Source organism: Heterodontus francisci, chromosome 25, assembly GCF_036365525.1.
Source record: "Heterodontus francisci isolate sHetFra1 chromosome 25, sHetFra1.hap1, whole genome shotgun sequence".
Taxonomy (NCBI): domain Eukaryota; kingdom Metazoa; phylum Chordata; class Chondrichthyes; order Heterodontiformes; family Heterodontidae; genus Heterodontus; species Heterodontus francisci.
Genome location: NC_090395.1, coordinates 69,278,330 through 69,297,075, shown reverse-complemented (window position 1 = coordinate 69,297,075; position 18,746 = coordinate 69,278,330). Strand labels below are relative to the sequence as shown.

The window sequence follows — 18,746 nt, the reverse complement described above, 5'->3', positions numbered from 1 at the left end:
GTGGTGTTGGCTGAGGCTTAAGAATTAGCCACGACACCAGGGTAAACGTCCCTGATTTTTCGGATGGTGCCTTGGGATCTTTTACATCCACTTGAAAGGACAGATGGGATCTCGGTTTAATGTCTCATCTGAAAGATGGCACCTCTGAATGCAGCAGTCTCTCAGTACTGCTTGTCTCTGGAGTGGGACTTGAACCTGCAAGCGAATGCATACTGGGCAAGCTACTGGCATTCACTTGCAAGTCTGGAACAGACACAACCTGTGCTCAAAGATGCGTTAATGTAGCACAGATTTTCCCACATGTTCTCTTTCATTCTGCAGCTGTGAATCGTTAGTGAAATGGGTTTAAAGCAATATGGTTTTACCTTAAGTGCACCACCTCCCACAGTTTGCACTAATTAATGAAAGGGACCACAAGTGGGAAATAGAAATGACACCAGTGCTTAGGAAATTAAAGGTTATATGAAGTTATTGCAACAGATTAGTGAATCTACATAACTGAGAGCATGTGGTTGTAAAAAGAGTCTCGAGATACTGTGGCTGTTACCCATTGGAGTAGAGAAGGCTAAGGAGATCGAGTCTATTGTCCTGGCCAGCATCCTTGAACATCTTTATCTCCTTGCTGTTGCTTTTCCCAATATGGCATTGATTAGACTTCCAACTTAATTAATGTATTATTGGTAGACAAAAGAATGACTTTGCACCAGCCTTTGGTATTTTGTGCTCTGCTGCTATTTGCACTTGAGGCTGGCAGTGCAAGTCTTTTTAATGCTTGTCTGAAATGAACAGATACTTGGATGGTCAGAGTGACATCTTCTGGCTGTATGCATCACTGCAAGAGGTCTAAAATTACTCGTAACAAGAATTAACAAATTGTATTTATATAGCCCTGCTTAGTAACAGTGGCTGCACAACAGCCGAGGGTATTGCCTGGTTGTCGGCACCTGGTTTTTGACTGCTGCCAGGGGAGATTTCCCTGCTGCCCTAGCCAACATTTATCTCTCAATCAACATTTTTTTAAAAAAAGCAAAAGAAAGCCTTGTATTTCTATAGCACCTGTTTCAACCTCGAGACCTCCCAAAAGTGCTTTACAATCAGTGAAGTACTTTCAAAGTGTAGTCACTGTCAGTTTGTGGAAGTTTGTGTGCACAAATTAGTTGCTGTGTTCCCTACATTAGAATGTTGACTACACTGCAAAAGTACTTAATTGGCTGTGAAGCGTTTGAAACGTCCTGAGGTTGTGAAAGGTGCTGTAAAAATGAAAGTTCTTTCCTTGTCCTGCTTGCAGCAGTTGTTCCCTGAGAGGCTTGCACTACTCCTAGCTGATCAAGTATGTGCCTTCTCCCATGCTTCCTTTCCTTGAGCAGGCTAAGAACACAAGGCTTAGCTCATTGTGGGGAAGTATGATTGTTACCATGTTGTCTGGTGCCCCAATCCATGGGTGATGTTCCCTGAATGAACTAACTCTAAATGCTGATTGTACTGTGAGCTCAGTACTGTCTGCCTCGAGACAATTCCACCCCCCGACCGCCCCCATATAAAACGCAAGATCAAACAACAGATTTTAGAACTTCACTTGACTTCGCAGTCTTTGTTTTAGAATAACACAGCCATTTTCTGGCCATTGTTCCGAGTATTACTTGGACCCCTTCTATTGTGCAAAGTTTTCAAAGCCCCAAATCCTTTGTTAGCCCCGTCCATGTAAGTAGTCCATCAAAAAAGAGAACTGAAGCTTCCATGTAACCAGATCCAATTATGTCCTCACTTTATCGGGTCAGCAATGTTAAATGTCATGAAGGCAGAACAAACAATTAAGAGGTCCACACGGGCAGAGGTGACTCTGCCACATCTGATGTAGCTCCAGCATGAGAATGGTGCACACAGACTGCTTCCACTGAGTAGTAATCAAGCCAGCCACTAAAACCCTGTAACTATGAAACTTAAAAAGTAGTTTTTAAAAAATTCATTCATGGGATGTGGGCGTCGCTGGCCAGGCCAGCATTTATTGCCCATCCCTAATTGCTCATGAGAAGGTGGTGGTGAGCTGCCTTCTTGAACCGCTGCAGTCCATTTGAGGTATACCCACAGTGCTGTTAGGAAGGGAGTTCCAGGATTTTGACCCAGCGACAATGAAGGAACGGCGATATAGTTCCAAGTCTGGGATCTGATGTAGCTCCAGCATGAGAATGGTGCACACAGACTGCTTCCACTGAGTAGTAATCAAGCCAGCCACTAAAACCCTGTAACTATGAAACTTAAAAAGTAGTTTTTAAAAAATTCATTCATGGGATGTGGGCGTCGCTGGCCAGGCCAGCATTTATTGCCCATCCCTAATTGCTCATGAGAAGGTGGTGGTGAGCTGCCTTCTTGAACCGCTGCAGTCCATTTGAGGTATACCCACAGTGCTGTTAGGAAGGGAGTTCCAGGATTTTGACCCAGCGACAATGAAGGAACGGCGATATAGTTCCAAGTCTGGGTGGTGTGTGACTTGGATGGAACCTTGCAGGTGGTGGTGTACCATGCATTTGCTGCCCTTGTCCTTCTAGTTGGTAGAGGTCGGGGGTTTGGAAGGTGCAGTCTAAGGAGCCTTGGTGCATTGCTGCAGTGCATCTTGTAGATGGTACACACTGCTGCCACCGTGTGTCGGTGGTGGAGGGAGTGAATGTTTGTAGATTACAGATCTTTGATTTTCCGCAAGGTATAAGTTATTACAAGGGCTCGGATGAAGCTGGCCATGGCACAAAAGCTCATTTGGTTTATGGTTATTCAAAATTAGTGTGATCATCTTGCATATTGTGCATATTAATGAGAGTTTTAAAAAAAAAAGAGCCCGCATGACATTGATTGCAGAATCGGGGGTTGTTGGGATCATTGCAAAAGACACTTCCTTGCTTCACAAGCAGACTTCTAAAGGGGTTATGTTGCAATAGTGCAAAAGAATTGCAAGAGAATTTATAGCTTGGTGTATGAATATTAAGACTATAAACTCTTTTTGCAGTCAGTCACAAATAGCTATGCACTTGCAAGGCTCACATAGCGAATACCATCTTGAGTGTTGGTGGCATTTAGCATCAGAATTCTGTCTTTTCCCAGGAGCATGAACTGTTGTAGCTTCCTCCACTCTGCAACCTTGATGCTTTGATTTAAACTATTTGGTGAGATAGAGTTGCTGGAGTATGCATTTAACTTGGAAAATCTGTGACTTGTCATTCAGTAGCTGCTGGTTATAATTTCAGCAGCCAATGTAATCAAATTCTGTCTCTGGCTGTATGTACCAAAATCTACAAAAAGTAATTTACACTTTTGGGGGTGGTCCTGAATTCTTTGTCAAGGAAAGGTGTGGAGTACATTCTTTCACCTAAATTTTCTCCAACCTTGAGGTGAAAGAAAAGTGAGTTTTTATTGCCTTTACTCTTTTTTTTTCCACAGGCTGGTACTTTAGGCAAGTGATTACTAAAGCACCTTGCTCAACCAGCACTTCCAAAACACATTAACCCATCATTTATCTTGATGCTGTTTACAGGACCTTGTTCTGGGCAAATTGGTTGCCACATTTGCCTACAAAATGGTGACTGCATTTCAGAATTACTTCATTGGCTGTGAAGTGCTTTGAGGATGTGAAAGGTGTTGAATGTAATTTTGTTCTTGACTTTTTTCCCTTTGTAGTCAGTTATGATGTCATAGAATCTTAGCACAGGAGGCCATTCAGCCCATTGTACCTGTACTTTTTTAAAAACATGATCCAATTAGTTGCATTCCCCCTGCTCTCTCTTCCATAGCTCTGCAAATTTTGCCCTTTGAGTATTTACCCAGTCCCCTTTTAAAAGTTAGTCAAATCTGCTTCCACCTTTTCAGGCAGTGCATTTCAGAGAGTCTTAACTTTAAAAAAAAATCTCCATCTCCGCTTGGGTTCTTTGGCTAATTGTCTTAACTCCGACCTTTGGTAACTTTCCAATAGTAACCAATGTTGTCCAACACTGAAAAATAACACGAGATTCAGAAGTCCTGAGCTCTGTCCATGTATGATTGCCAATTGTTTACAACTACATGCTGATATAGATAAGGATTTTGCCAGGTAAAAAGAACCCACTACTAATTGCTATCTCCATCTCTCCATCATTGCCCCCTAACATCCTCTCCCTTCAGCTGGCTCTCATCCTGGGTCAGCTCACTCCTCATCAGTTCTGCTGCCCCTCCACTTGATCAGTGCTTGGTAACTGACAGATGCCAACAGGTTGGGAAATAGAGCGGAGGGACTGCAGCCCAGTGTTAGCCTCAGAGGGTTGCACCCTCATTTGAGTCAGTACATTGTGCATCCAGTCTCACTGCAGAAACTTGAGCCAATAATCTAGGCTGAGAGTCCAGTGGAGTACTGAGGAAATGCTACACTGTGGGAGGTGCAGTCTTTCAGATGAGACACTAAACTGAGACATAAAATTTCCACTTCCCGGTGAATAACTACCCAATATTTATTTCTCTCTGAAATATTATCTGGTTGTTATCCCGTTGCTATTCATAGGATTTTGCTGTGTGCAAAATGGCTGCTGCATTTTCTACAGCAGTGACAACATTTCAAAAGTACTTCATTGGCTGTAAAGTGCTTTGGGGCGTTATGAAGTAAAGTCCTTCAGTGCTGGGAAACCAGTCAAGAGCAGCAGAAAGGTCCAGTGATGGTGGGATGAGCAGCAGCAAACGGACAGGGAAGGAGAGGCCTGGGGTTGGGCAGAGAGTGGAAGGAGGATAGGCTGTTACAGAAAAACAGCTGCAAATGGCATAGCAGGAAGAAACCAGTTTGAAATTAAGATTAAAAATTTAACTTGAGCTGAAGGGTGTGTTGCTGTGTCAGAAGAGAAAGATTCATGTACATTTATAATAAAAAAAAAAATTCATGCAGTGCCCCCGCCCTGCAGAGCAGAGCTTGGATGAGCAGTAACACCACTTGGTGCTGGGAGGCCTGGAATGTAATTATAATGCAACTGAATATCTCAGCCAGGTATGCCAGCAAAGCATGACACAGATGGTGGCACAGTTACACAGTGCATGCTACAGTCAAGACTTTTAATAACATATCTATAAGGCAGAGATAATGCAATTTATTTTGCATGTTGCCTTTTTGCTCACCTGGAACTGGTGTCAAGGAGGGATGGTGGGAAGGAGATGAGAAAAGAGGGAATCAATTCTGTTCCATGAGTGATAATTCTTGCCCAAAAACCCCAGAATTGCCAATGCTGCCATTATTAGGGCATAAGAAATAGGGGCAGGAGTAGGCCATACAGCTTCTTGAGCCTGAAGTACCATTCAATAAGTTCATGACTGATCTCTCAAATGTAATTTCCTTCCCAATCTCCCTTGATTTGCATTGTCCAAAAATCAATCTCAGCCTTGTGTATACTCAACTGCTGAGCATCTACAGGATAGAGATAGAGAGTTTTTTCTCCATCTCAGTCCTAAATGGGCAACCCCTTATTCTGAGATGTCCCCTCGTTCTAGACTTTCCAGCCAGGGGGAAGACTATCATTCAGTATATTAATACCATTGTGCAACACCATAAGTGACAGTGAATTAACAATTTGAATAACGAATTTTTGTCAGAACTGTAAGCCTATGAAATAACATGAGTCACACTTAAGCCAATTTTCTTTAATGTGTTAGGCTCTTAATTCATCCTCTCAACTGCTTTCATTGGTATGGAGCCAAGGTAGGTGGATGGAGTTGCGATGCAGATCAACCATGATCGTATTTGATTGGTGGAACAGGCTCGAGGCTGAATGGCCTCCTCCTTTTCCTGTGTTCCTATACCACTTCAAGTAACAGATCTATAACCATCAGTACTTTGCGCTGTTACCAGTAAATGAGGGTCCAAGTTTGGGAATTTAACTGTACAGCTGAATGCTTTTTCACGGATCAAGTTCGAATTTCAGAGGTGCAACATTGTGAGCTGAAATCCTATTGTCACACATTGCAATATGTTAACATAGATATACTCAACCATATTTCAAACTTCATGTTCTACTGATGAATTTGTATTAAATCATGGGCCATTTACTGAATGTTCTCTCCACTTCCCCAACATTTTTGAAATGGAATGTATATTGTGATGAGCTTGCATTGATTTTAATAAAACTTTTCTATTTGCTTCAGTTATGGATGTACTTTGGAGGTAATGGCATCATTTTAGATGAAATGATATCTTTGTGTTCAATATTTTTGTCATTTGATTTGTATTTCAGAGCTAGCCTAATGCCAATTACCTTAATTGTGCCTTTTCTATTGTGTTTTCTCCACCTCACTAGACATAATCATCTCTGAGAATGGTGAGACTGTTGGCAATAAGGACATTAAGTGCTGCATCAAACAGATTCAAGAGTTGATTATTTCTCGGTTAAATCAGGCAGTCGCAAATAAACTGATCAGCTCTGTCGACTACCTTCGAGAGAGTTTTGTGGGGACTCTCGAACGCTGCCTCAAGAGTCTGGAGAAATCCAACCAGGATTCCGCCATGAACAATGTCACCAGCAATCACCTGAAACAGGTGCGTCAAGAGTGGGTTAAAGATGACAAGCTGAAGGCAAAGAGAATTCTCAGCACTGTACAGGTGTAGTTAGTTTGTGGTTGCGCACAATGAACTCTTGACCAGATATAAGATTCCTTTGCACAATTCTAGCAAAAGAATGCGAGGGGAGATGAGAATTTTTTTTAAGCAGTGAGTTATGATCTGGATTGTGCTGAGTGTGGTTGAAGCAGATAATAAATAAAGATTTCAATAAAATCTTTCACAAGGCAATTGGGTAAATACTTGAAAGAAAAATTTGCAGGGTTATAGGGAGAGAGGTAGGGGAGTGGAACTAATTGGATAGCTCTTTGAAAGAACCTGCACAGGCATGATGGGCCAAATGGCCATCTCTTGTTCTATATCATTCTACCTCTTAAGTATTTGTGATTACTTTTGTGTCACTCTAAACTCCTAAGTTCCCATTTATATTGGAAACCTATGTGGGCTTGTGCTGTAACCGTCCTACCACTTGTAGCGCCTCAGTTTTTCTTCTCTGCCTGTACTGCAGAGAACCTTCCTCTGCTTCATTGGTTTTTCACTTGGCCAAAAGTTCTGCTATTTATCCATAAAATCAAAGTGACGTATACAAGTATAATTGGGGACTGAATTACACCCTTGTCTAATCATCCCCTTGCCCCACACATTCTAACCCTGCTTCATGTGTAATGCCACAGTTGGTCAATGAGCAAAAGTTTAAATTCATGTTTCCATTCACTCATATAACAAGAAATACGAGCAGGAGTATGCTAAACGGCCCCTCGAGCCTTTTCCCGTATTCAATAAGTTCACAGCTGAGCTTCTACCTCTACTCAACTTTTCTGCCCTATCACCATATCATTTGATTCCCTTAGTGCTTAAAAATCTATCGGTCACAGTCTTGAATGTACTGATAACTGAGCATCCACAGCCCTCTGGTGGAGAATTCCAAAGATTCAAAATCTCTGAATAAAGAAATTTCTTCTCATCTCAATCCAAAATGGCTGACCTCTTATCTGTGACTATAACACCGCGCTCTGGACTTTCTAGCCAGGGGTAGCATCCTTTCAGCATCTACCCTGTCAAGCCCTCAAAGAGTTTAAATGGTTCAACGGGATCACCAGTCATTTTCTGAACACCCGAGAAGATGCTTTTTGGGAGGACTAACAAGGCAAGGGAATATGCAATGGATGGTAGGACCCTCGGAAGTACAGAAGGTCAGAGGGATCTTGGTGTAGTTGTCCATAGATCACTGAAGGCAGCAGCACAGATAGATAAGGTGGTTAGGAAGGCATATGGGATACTTGCTTTTATCAGCTGAGGCATAGAATATAAGAGCAGGGAGGTTATGATGGAGCTGTATAAAACACTAGTTAGGCCACAGCTGGAGTGCTGTGTACAGTTCTGTGCACCACACTATAGCATGGATGTGATTGCACTGGAGATGGTGCAAAGGAGATTCACCAGGATGTTGCCTGTGCTGGAGCATTTCAGTTATGAAGAGAGACTGAAAAGGCTGGGGTTGTTTTCCTTAGAGCAGAGAAGGCTGAGGGGGGGACATGATTGAGGTATACAAAATTATGAGGGGCATTGGTAGGTTAGATAGGAAGAAACTTTTTCCCTTAGCAGAGGTGTCAATAACCAGGGGGCATAGATTTAAGGTAAGGGGCAGGAGGTTTAGAGGGGATTTGAGGAAAATCACCTTCACCCAGAGGGTGGTTGGAATCTGGAACACACTGCCTGAAGAGGTGGTAGAGGCAGGAACCCTCACAACATTTAAGAATTTAGATGAGTACTTGAAATGCCATAGAATACAAGGCTATGGGCCAAGTGCTGGAAAATGGGATTAGAATAGTTAGGTGCTTGATGGCCGGCACAGACGCGATGGACGGCAGGGCCTGTTTCTGTACTGTACAACTCTGACTAATATGGGGCCTTTATACTTAATATTTCCTCTTCGGACAGCCCTTTCATTCCAGCCATCAGTCTAGTAGTTGGAGATAGCTGGCGATCTTGCTGTTGTGATTTAGGAATTATCTTCCCATATCCAAACTAGCAGATCCACAAAATGCAAACCAGAAAAACCCAGAGAATGGAAAACACAATAGCAAATAGCAGTGTTTTGCCTGTGCTCCGAGTGATGAATTATTGACACTCTGGAAGGGTCTGGGGTAGGGCACCACACAATTCCCCTGGAACATTAAGTTGCACTTCCTTACTGCAGGGCATGACTGACACTGGACTTGGACTTCCATAAGATCTTGGCACTTTGACATGTTCTCTGTTCCACCCAGTCTATGATCAAATGTGCTCACATTTCCCATGAATAATTGTGCAAAAGTCATAAACCATGTTGTATGTTGACGACAGTGTTAATAAGGTGCGCTGAAGTAAGGGCAGAGAAGGCTCATGCGGCGCATAAGCACTTGCAGAGATCTGTTGGGCCAAAAGGCTTGTGTCTAAACTGCAAATTCTATGTAGTATGTTGGCACATTGCCAACATGTTCCTTGTCACTAGGTTTTTACTGTTGTATGCACATTGGATGCCTTTTTAAAAAAAAAAACCCTAGACAAATCGTACCTTCCTGTCAAGTGAACTGTGTTCCAAGAGATTGAAACCGCTTTTCCTTGGAGTGGAGAGCCACTATCTTCAACTTCTGGGAACCAAAATTTCTCGGATCATAGAAATTGTTGGGTGAAACTAGACCAAGGTCCATTAGTTGCTTTCTACTACCCTCGTTAGTTACATGATATGTTAATGGAGTTGTTGACTAATCAAGCCAATCAATCTGTCAATTAGTCCACCACAGATCCAGACATGATGCGAGGAAAACCCCAGTGGTGGAGAGGTTTGGGAACCATGGGTCCAAAGTTACCCTGTTCGTCCCCCGTGTGCTACATTTGCCACGTGTCCTGTCTCAAAATGATGTTTGTGCTGTGAATTGAAGCTAAATACTGTAACTTTTCAGTCTTTGGGGAAAATATTGTCTGTTTTTTCTAGATTTTAAATGCTGCTTATCACGTTGAGGTGACATTCCATTCAGGATCAACAGTGTCCCGGCTGCTTTGGGAACAGATCAAACAGGTAAAGAAACTTTCTTTTGGTAATTTAAGAAGTACAACTGAATAGCTGTTGGCGTTTAAAGGCAGTCAAAGTTCCCTCATTCCAGTAAAATATCTCCAAATTATTGGAAGTTTGTCTTTATCATTCATCCTCTTATTTCCCCTAATGTAGAAAATAGTCCATTGGTTGTTAATTGTTCTGCGTGGTGCTGCGATAGGCGTTTTGATTACAAAGTGAGCGGTTTAATTCTGGTTAACTGATCTTGGCTAAGGGATCAGTCATGAGGGCACATCTGATCTCTGGCATTCTTTGCACGGGGAGGTGGAATAATCAGCCAGGTTACCTGTGTTCATTAAAATAAAAGCAAAATACTGCGGATGCTGGAAATCTGAAACAAAAACAAGAAATGCTGGATTCACTCAGCAGGTCTGGCAGCATCTGTGGAAAGAGAAGCAGAGTTAACGTTTCGGGTCAGTGACCCTTCTTCGGAGTTCAGAAGAAGGGTCACTGACCCGAAACGTTAACTCTGCTTCCCTTTCCACAGATGCTGCCAGACCTGCTGAGTGAATCCAGCATTTCTTGTTTTTGTACCTGTGTTCATTGCTATCCAGTCACCCCTACTGAAAAGTGTGCATGTGTGGATGGCAGTCCTGGCTGTGATGCTCCCTGCAGTCAGATATACTGATGACATTCTGCCTAGACCTCATGAAGAATGGCCATTCAGAGGTACTAGAAGGTGCTTGGCAACTGTTTGCCCAACATGAATCACTGCATTCAGGAGCTAAAAGGATTAAAATCGTACAATGATTTCACACAAAGAGGCTACTTGGCTCATCATGCCTGTGGCAGTTATTTTTAGCTGTCCAATTAGTCCCACTGCTGTCATGGTCCTGCAAATTTCATTCCCAAGTATTTATCCAATTTCCTTTTGAAAGCTACTATTGAATCATCCACCTTTTTCAAGCAGTGCATTTCAGATCACCATAACTGCTGCATTAAAAAAAATCTATTCCGCAGGTCACCTCTGGCACTTCTGCCAGTTACCTTAAATTTGAGTACTCTGGTCACTAATGCTTCTGCAACTAGAATCAAATTCTCTCTCTATTCTATAAAAAAAAAAACTTTCAAGATTTTGAACACCTATTAATTGTCCCTTTAATCTCCTCTGCTCTAAAGAGAGCCATCTTCGTTTCTCCCATCTAGCTATATAACTGAAATCCCTCATCTCTGGTACAGTTCTCTTAAATCTGCTCGGCACCCTCTCCAAGACATTGACAATATTCCTAAAGCATGGTGCCCAGAATTGAAGAATACTGTGGCTGAGGACTAGCTGTGTGTTTATAAAGGTTTAGCATAATTTACTTTTGTATTCTATTCCTCTATAAAAGCTAAGGATTCCATATGCTGCTTTAAGTCTTCTCAGCTTGATCTGCTACCTTCAAAGATTTGTGGATGTATGCCCCCAGATCTCTGTTTCTGTACCCCTTAAAACTTTTAGTTCATAATGCTTCTCATTATTCCTACCAAAATGTATAATTTCACACTTTTTTCTCCATTAAATGTCATCTGCAATGTGTCTGACCATTTCACCAGTTTATGTCCTCCTGAAGCCTGTTAGTAGCCTCCTCACTGCCACTTTTGTGTCACCTGCAAACTTTTATGCACTGTATATGCAAGTCCAGGTCATGAATATACATAAAAGAACAGTGATCCTAATACTGATTCCTCTGGAAAACAATGGTATACTTCCCTTCAGCTTGGAAAACAATTGTTCGCCAATACTGTCTGCTTTATGTCCCTTTGTCCATTTCATATCCATGTAATATGAAGTGAACTGGGGAATTGCGACCAAGATTACACAACATGCTGCCCCAAGCACCAACCTAAAAACTTGCAAAATAACCCATACTTCCAGGAGAACACCAATAACCTCAAGTCTAACCCACAAAACTCCTTCCTGCCACGTGTAGGTCAAAGATCTGTACGACCAAACATGTCTGTTCTCAACTCCAAAGGCATATTTTCCCAGCAGAACTGACTGGAAAGCACTTGGGAATGGTCTGGTTTTTAAAGATTTTTGTGACCCTGTCCAGTGTATGTATGTAAGTATCTTGCTGTTTATGTTCCTTCTGTGGTGAGCAGCAGTTGAGGTTGGAGCAATGCTGCTTTGTACTATTTACAATGTTGGCCTTCAAGAGACCACTTTACCCAAGTAGTCCCTCAGGTTTGCAAAAGTGAACTATTGTTTCTGTATTTGTGGAGTGTGTTGGAGATTGGATTGTACTGCTACTTGATACTTGAATTCACCAAGGAGTTTCCAATGTATGTTGGCAAGAGATCAAGTGAAGGCCTTGGTATTCATGTACAGAATAAGCTGGAGTTGCTCAAGGTTACTCTTGTACATTAGTTCTGTACATTAGTACAGAACAGTGTTGGCAGCTGATTGAGAGGACATAGTCAGAGTCATTTACGGCAAAGAAGGCAGCCATTCGGCCCACTGAGCCCATGCTGGCTCTCCAGGGGGCTATCCAGTCAGTCCCACTCACCCGTTCAATTCCTGTAGCTGTATTCTGACCAATCAGTCAAATGGGATTGGAGGGAGAATGGAAATGATATTTCAGTAGCGCTAAGAGAAGAGTATAATTGCCAATGAACAGTCAGTTTTCTGATTGTTGCAGTTCAGTGCAATTTCAAATAGGTTGTGGTCCACCTCCATTTGGTCAACTTATCAGCAATGACTTGCACTGATAACCGACCTGTTTATCCCAACTCGAGCAGACCAGAAGAGTTCCATTCCTTGCTGGTGCATATTGTGTTGTTTGGTCTCAGCTGGGGTTGAGCAAGTTGGGTCAGTGCATTTGTCCTCTGTTTCTACATTTAGTAATGGGCAACTGAAGGAAGACAACCAGGGTTCCCACTCCTGATTGTGTCTCCTACTGGCCATTGTGCATTTGAATGACCAGATCAGTGATGTCCTCCACAATCAAGTAGCCTGCCAGTATGTTCTCTAGTCACATCCATGAAGACCACCCGCTTGGGTGATGTAAAGAGGGGGGCTGCTGGAACCCATGAAACTGCACCCCAGCAAGAGTCAGAACCTTGCAAGGAAAAAAGTAGAGAAAGTAAAGCAAAATAAAATCTTAATGAGAAGGTTCTTGTCTAGAGACTGGTGAAGTTCCTTGTTGGAAAGTCTTGAAGTTCATTCCTTTTGTATGTGTCTCTTCCTGTAATGTAGATTATTCATAGGATGCCTTGGGTACATCCCCCAGCTGTGACGATTGAGTGGAAAAGGAAAATTGCACAGGACGCCATTGAGAGCCTCTGTGCATCAAAACTCGCCAAGAGCATATGTAGTCAATTCCGCACCCGGCTCAACAGTTCACACGAAGCATTTGCTGCCTCTCTCCGACAGGTTTGTTCATGTTAGCTAAATGCAGTGAAGCACCTACACAGCACTTCTACCAGGGCGCTCGCATACTCGAAGCATTGTTATAGATTCTGTTTGCTTCACGAGCCAGTGTCTTAACCCAGAACCAATGTCACTCTACACTTGGGGTTCAAGGGTGTATCTTGTCTCGACTCATGTCAGCCATGGCTGACTCTTGCCTCTCAGTCAGAAAATTGTGGGTTATAGTCCCACTCCAGAGATATGGGCGCAATCTAGGCTGACGCTCCTGTTTAGTACTGAGGGAGTGCTGCATTCTGTCTTTTGGGATGAGATGTTAAAACACAGAGCCTGTCTGCCTTTTCTGGACGTAAAACATCCCAAAGCACCATTTTAAAGAAGAGCAGGGGAGTTCTCCCCTGTTTGCAGGATTGCCCTGCAATCGACATCACTTTGAAAAGAAAACCTAATTATTTGGTCATCACTTTGCTGTTTGTGGGTCTTGCTTTGTGCAAATTGGCTGCGTTGTTTCCTACATTACAACAGTAACTACGCTTCAAAAGTATTTAATTTGGCTGAAAAGCATTTGCCGACATCCTGAGGTCATAAAAAGTGCTATAGAAATGCAAAGCAGCCTTTCTGTACGCCTACTTAAATTTGTACAGTGTTTTTAACATAATAAAAAGTCCCAAGGCATTTCACAGGAGCATTATGAAACAAAATATGATAGAGCCACATGAGTTATTAGGTAAGATGACCAAACCTTGGTCGAAGAAGTAGATTTTAAGGAGTGTTTTAAAGAAGGAAAGTGAGGTAATGACAGAGGTGTAGGGAGGGAATTCTTGAGCTTAGAGCCCAAGTAGCCAGAGACACCAAATCTAACTAAGTCTGACTAAAATTTGAGGATGCTGGAGAGCCCAGAATTCGATTAGCATCTATCTGAGTGTAGTGGGGCTGGAGGAGATTAGAGGTAGGGAGGGGCGAGGCCATGGAGGGATTTGAAAACAAGGGTGAGAATTTTAAAATCAAGACGTTCCTTGACCAGGAGCTAATGTAGGTCAGTGAACATAAGGGTGATAGGTGAACAGGACCTGGTAGGAATTGAGACGGGCAGCAGAGTTTTGGATGACCTCAAGTTTGCAGGGGGTGCGATGCGGGAGACCAACCAGGAATACGTTGTAATAGTCAAGTCTTGAAGTAACAATGATATGAATGAGGGTTTCAGCAGCAGATGAGCTGAGACAGGGACAAAGTCGGGCAATATTAATGAGGTGGAAATAGGCAGTCTTAATGGCACAAATGTGTTTGGAAGTTCATCCTGGGGTCAAATGTGACGCCAAGATTGCAAACAGACTGGTTCAGTCTCCGACTGTTGCCAGGGATGGAGAAGGTAGCTAGGGAACTGAGTTTGGAGCAGGAAACAAAAACAATGACTTCAGTCTTCCCAATATTTGGAGGAAATAGCCGGTCGTCCAGTACTAAATGTCAGGTAAGCAGTCTGGGAATTGCAACACATCTGAGGAGTGAGTTTTTGAGGTGGCTCACTTGGTACATTTTTTTCTTTCTGAAATGGTTTGTATTCAGGTCACATTTCAGGACTTCACGCAATCCAGACTGACGGTTCCATGCAGTTCTGCCAGTATTGGTGAACTCATCAGCTGAGATCTCAAACTGAGGATCCTTCTATTGGTTTCAGTTGGACGTTCTAGATCTCATGGTGCTGTTCACTGATAACTCTGCTGATACCCTGGTCAATGTTCTTGTCTCAACCAGCGCCACAGATTAATTGGTTGTTCATCTCATTGCTGCTTGTGGAATCTTGCTGTGTGCACAATGGCTCTCAAGTCATTGCACTCCAGAGTACTAACTGTGTGAAATGCTTTGGGGCTTTTCTGAGGCATGACATACAAATAGTCTCTCCCTTTTTTGTTTAAACTCTCCTGTCAGGTTAAGAATGGCGATTCTGCCCCACATGTCCCCTGGCAGAAAGTGATAATAGACAGAATTGAAGGGGCCACAAAAGTGTGTTAAATAGAATTGCACCAGGCTATTCAGCCCAGTTGGTCTATACCAGTATTTATGCTCCATATGAACCTTCCCTTACCACCCCTCTCCATCTAATTCCATCAGCATATCCTGTTTTTCCCACTAACTTCACTTTAATTGCATTGGCTTCCCCTTTCAAATGGTTTTATTTCTCTGTTGTTTCTCCACAGCTTGAAACGGGACTTTCAGGAAGGCTTGAAAAAACTGAAGATCTGTGGCTGAAGGTACGGAAAGATCATGCCCCCCGACTAGCTCGCCTTTCGCTGGAAAGTCGTTCGCTCCGGGACTTGCTGCTGCATGGTAAGGTTGCTATTTCTTTGCACTTGCTTTTTTTTGTGACTTTTGGGGTCGATAGCTTCTTGATTTAACACACTTATGGCTCACAACATAACATGCCTACTATGCTGCCAGACTGTTATATATCTATCTGTAATAGGAACAGGAATGGGCCATTTTGCCCATTCATTTTGATCATGGCTTATCATTAGCTTAACTCCGTCTACTTGCTTTAGTTTTCCTAAACAAAAAAAAGCTACCAATCTCACTTTTGAAATTTTTAATTGACCCCCCCAGCCTTGACAGCTTTCTTTGGGTGAGGGAGTTCCAGTTTTCCATTCCCCTCTGTGAAGAAGTACTACTTGACTTCACCCTTGAATGGCCTAGCTCTAATTTTTATGGTTAGGCCCTCTTGTGCTGGATTCTCCCACCAGGGGAAATAGTTTCTTTCTTTCGACTCCTTTATTCATCTTAAATACCTAAATTAGGTCACCCTTGATCACCTCGACAGAATACAAGCATAGTCTATGCAAGCAGTCAAAATGTAATCCTTTTAGCCCCAGTATTGTCCTAGTGAATCTGTGCTGGAATGCCAGTATGCCTTTCCTGAGGTACGTTGCCCGGAACTAAACTCCGTATTCTAAGTGTTTGTCTCTCTAACACAGGTAAACCTAAATTAGGGCGTGAGCTGGGTCGTGGTCAGTATGGAGTCGTGTACTTATGTGATAGTTGGGCTGGTCACTCGCCCTGTGCACTGAAGTCTGTCGTGCCTCCAGATGACAAGCATTGGAATGATCTCGCGCTGGAATTCCACTACACAAGGTAGGAATTGTGCAGAGCTTGACTCTGTTGTGCCAAGGACCTGCAGTCTTGCTTGGAAGGCCTTCTCTGTACAAAAGTTACATTCTCCATCATCCTAATTGCCGTCCAGAAGGTCCCAGGTTCAGTTCCTCAGCTGGGATTAACTGTTCTCCATCAGGGCAGCACTTGTCCTGATAGAGTTGGTCTTGCTGTTTTATTGCGCAAACTCTAGCTTTGAATCCAGCTGATTGCGATCTCATATTGGCCCAGGATGAGTTTGCAGCATTTCTACTCCGTCTTGATGGGGATGGGCCTCCAGTGCCGAATTTCCACTTGGAAAACTGCTCAAAATTGATAAAGCTCTCCGGAAGCTTCTAATGTTGGAACTTGGCCATATTGTTGGGGCTTTTACTCTACCTCTGGTTTTATTTGATTTGGGAGTGCTTGATGCTGACACTGGATTACCCAAAGTGGAAAATCTTCTTTTACCCAACATAGGCATGCCTTCGGTCTGATGAAGGGTCATTGACCTGAAACATTAACTCTGTTTCTGTCTCTGCATGTAATGCCAGACCTGCTGAGTATTCCCAGCATGTTCTGTTTTTATTATAGGCATGTCATGTCTTGCCTTGATAACTGCAGAAAGTTTGCAAAAATAGTGCTTAATAAAAATCTATTCGAGCTGACTCTTGGACATAATGCATGAAATTGAATAAATATGCAAGAGGTTCTGGAGCAGGATTAAATAATGGAGGGGCAGGGGGTTGGTATTTGAGGGGTTGGGGGGTGCTGGGGTTGATGGTGAGAAGAAAATCCAAGCTTGACATTTTGCAGAAAGCATTTGGTTTGCTTTTAAATCTTGGGTAATAACCTGCCCAGAACAGACATCCTCAACTTTGACCTTCTCACTGGAAGCCACCTCTGATTTGTCGTAGGTCTTCTGGTTGACCCCCAACATGCACAGCCTTTTTGGGGTGAGAGTGTTCCTGATTGCTACTTTTATTGTGTAAGGTGAAAAGGCTTTCTGATATCTACTCATTCAGGATTAGGTCTAATTTCAAGATTGTGCTCCTTGTTCTTTATTTCCTTCACCAGAGGAAATAGTTTCTCTGTATCGACCCTATCAAATAGGATATGTATGCTAATATTTTGAAATTGAAGTACAGATGGATAGAATAGAAGAAAACTATATTGGTCATTATTGTTCAACTTTGAAGTTCAGAATGTTGTTGAATATGGGGGAAGCCTGGTGCGAGGTTTTATCTGATATTTCTGTTTTTTTATTTTTGAAAACCAGTTTTTTTTCTTCTCTCCAACAGATCTTTACCCAGACATGAGCGACTGGCTGATCTTCACGGGTCAGTAATAGATTATGGTTATGGTGGTGGCTCCAGCATTGCTGTCCTGTTAATCATGGAGAGACTACACCGAGATCTCTACGCTGGGCTGAAGGTAAGCACAGCGGAGGCTGATTGCTGCTCCTACATCCAGGCTCTGGCTGTCTAAAAGTTGGCCATTCAGCCGCTCCAGTCTAATCCACCATTCAATTAAATTTTGACTGATCATTTACCAGACTTTGCTCCATATCCCTTTATAGCCTTATCCAACTAAAATCTATTGAACTCAGTCTTGCAAATCTTCCAGTTGACCCCCAACATTCACTGCCTTTTGGGAGTGAGAGTGTTCCCGATTACTACCTTTTTTGTGTAAGGTGAAAAGGCTTCCTGATATCTACTCATACAGGATTAGGTCTTATTTCAAGATTGTGCTCCTTGTTCTTGATTTCCTTCACCAGAGGAAATAGTTTCTCCGTATTGACCCCATCAAATTCTTTTAACTTTTTAAGTCCCTTGACCAGATCTACCACCTTTAGAAAGAGTTTATGAATGTTATTCCCAGGGCTGGCAGTTAAATTAAGTCCTCTTGCTCTGCTGGGCAATATGGAGCTGTAACTTTTAACTTGTCTGCACTGCTTAATGCACATGCTGTGATTGCTTATCTCTGCTGAATGGAGATGGACACCTCTTGGCAAGAAAGAACAATCAAAGCATCAAGCACACTTGACGCTTCTATCTGCCATGGAGCCTGGGAGCAGTTTAACTACCTGTAAGCTTCCTAACACTTATTTGGAGTGTGAAAATATCAAAGCACAGAAGCAAACAATTGGGCCCAACATGCCCATGTCGGTGCTTATGCTCCACGTGAGCTGCCACCCATCCCTCTTCGTCTAACCTCATCAACATATTCTCCACTGTCTTTCTTGCTCTTGTTTATTTAGCTTCCCCTTTAAATGCAGCTACACTAGTTACATTAATTACTCCCTTGTGGTAGTCAGTTTCACACTTCAACCACTTTCTGGTTAAAGAAATTTCTCCTGAATTCCATGTTGGATATATTAATGACTGTTCTCTTTATTACCCTAGCAGAAACATCATCTCTGCTTCTGCCTCTACCCTATCGAACCGTTTCATAATAAAGAGCTCTGTCTGGTCACTCGTCCGTGTCTCTTCTAGAGAAAGGAGCCCCAGTCTGTTCAATCGTTTCAGTTTTGTTATCATCCTTTTAAATCATCTTTTGCACCTTCACCAGTGTCCCTATATCCTTATAATCTGGGGTCCAGACTGTTTACAGTACTCCAAGTAAGA

General features: G+C 42.7%; 1 protein-coding gene across 4 annotated transcripts in view; it reads left to right on the top strand.

Moving 5' to 3' along the window:
• dstyk (dual serine/threonine and tyrosine protein kinase) overlaps nt 1-18,746 on the top strand; it is an 87,223-nt gene that overhangs the window by 48,557 nt on the left and 19,920 nt on the right. For all 4 annotated transcript variants that reach the window (XM_068057452.1, XM_068057450.1, XM_068057451.1 and 1 more), the window contains exons 4-9: nt 6,294-6,532; nt 9,531-9,614; nt 12,829-13,005; nt 15,195-15,324; nt 15,966-16,122; nt 17,421-17,553. In XM_068057452.1, coding sequence (XP_067913553.1) covers nt 6,294-6,532; nt 9,531-9,614; nt 12,829-13,005; nt 15,195-15,324; nt 15,966-16,122; nt 17,421-17,553 — 920 coding nt within the window. The remainder of the gene's footprint in view (nt 1-6,293; nt 6,533-9,530; nt 9,615-12,828; nt 13,006-15,194; nt 15,325-15,965; nt 16,123-17,420; nt 17,554-18,746) is intronic.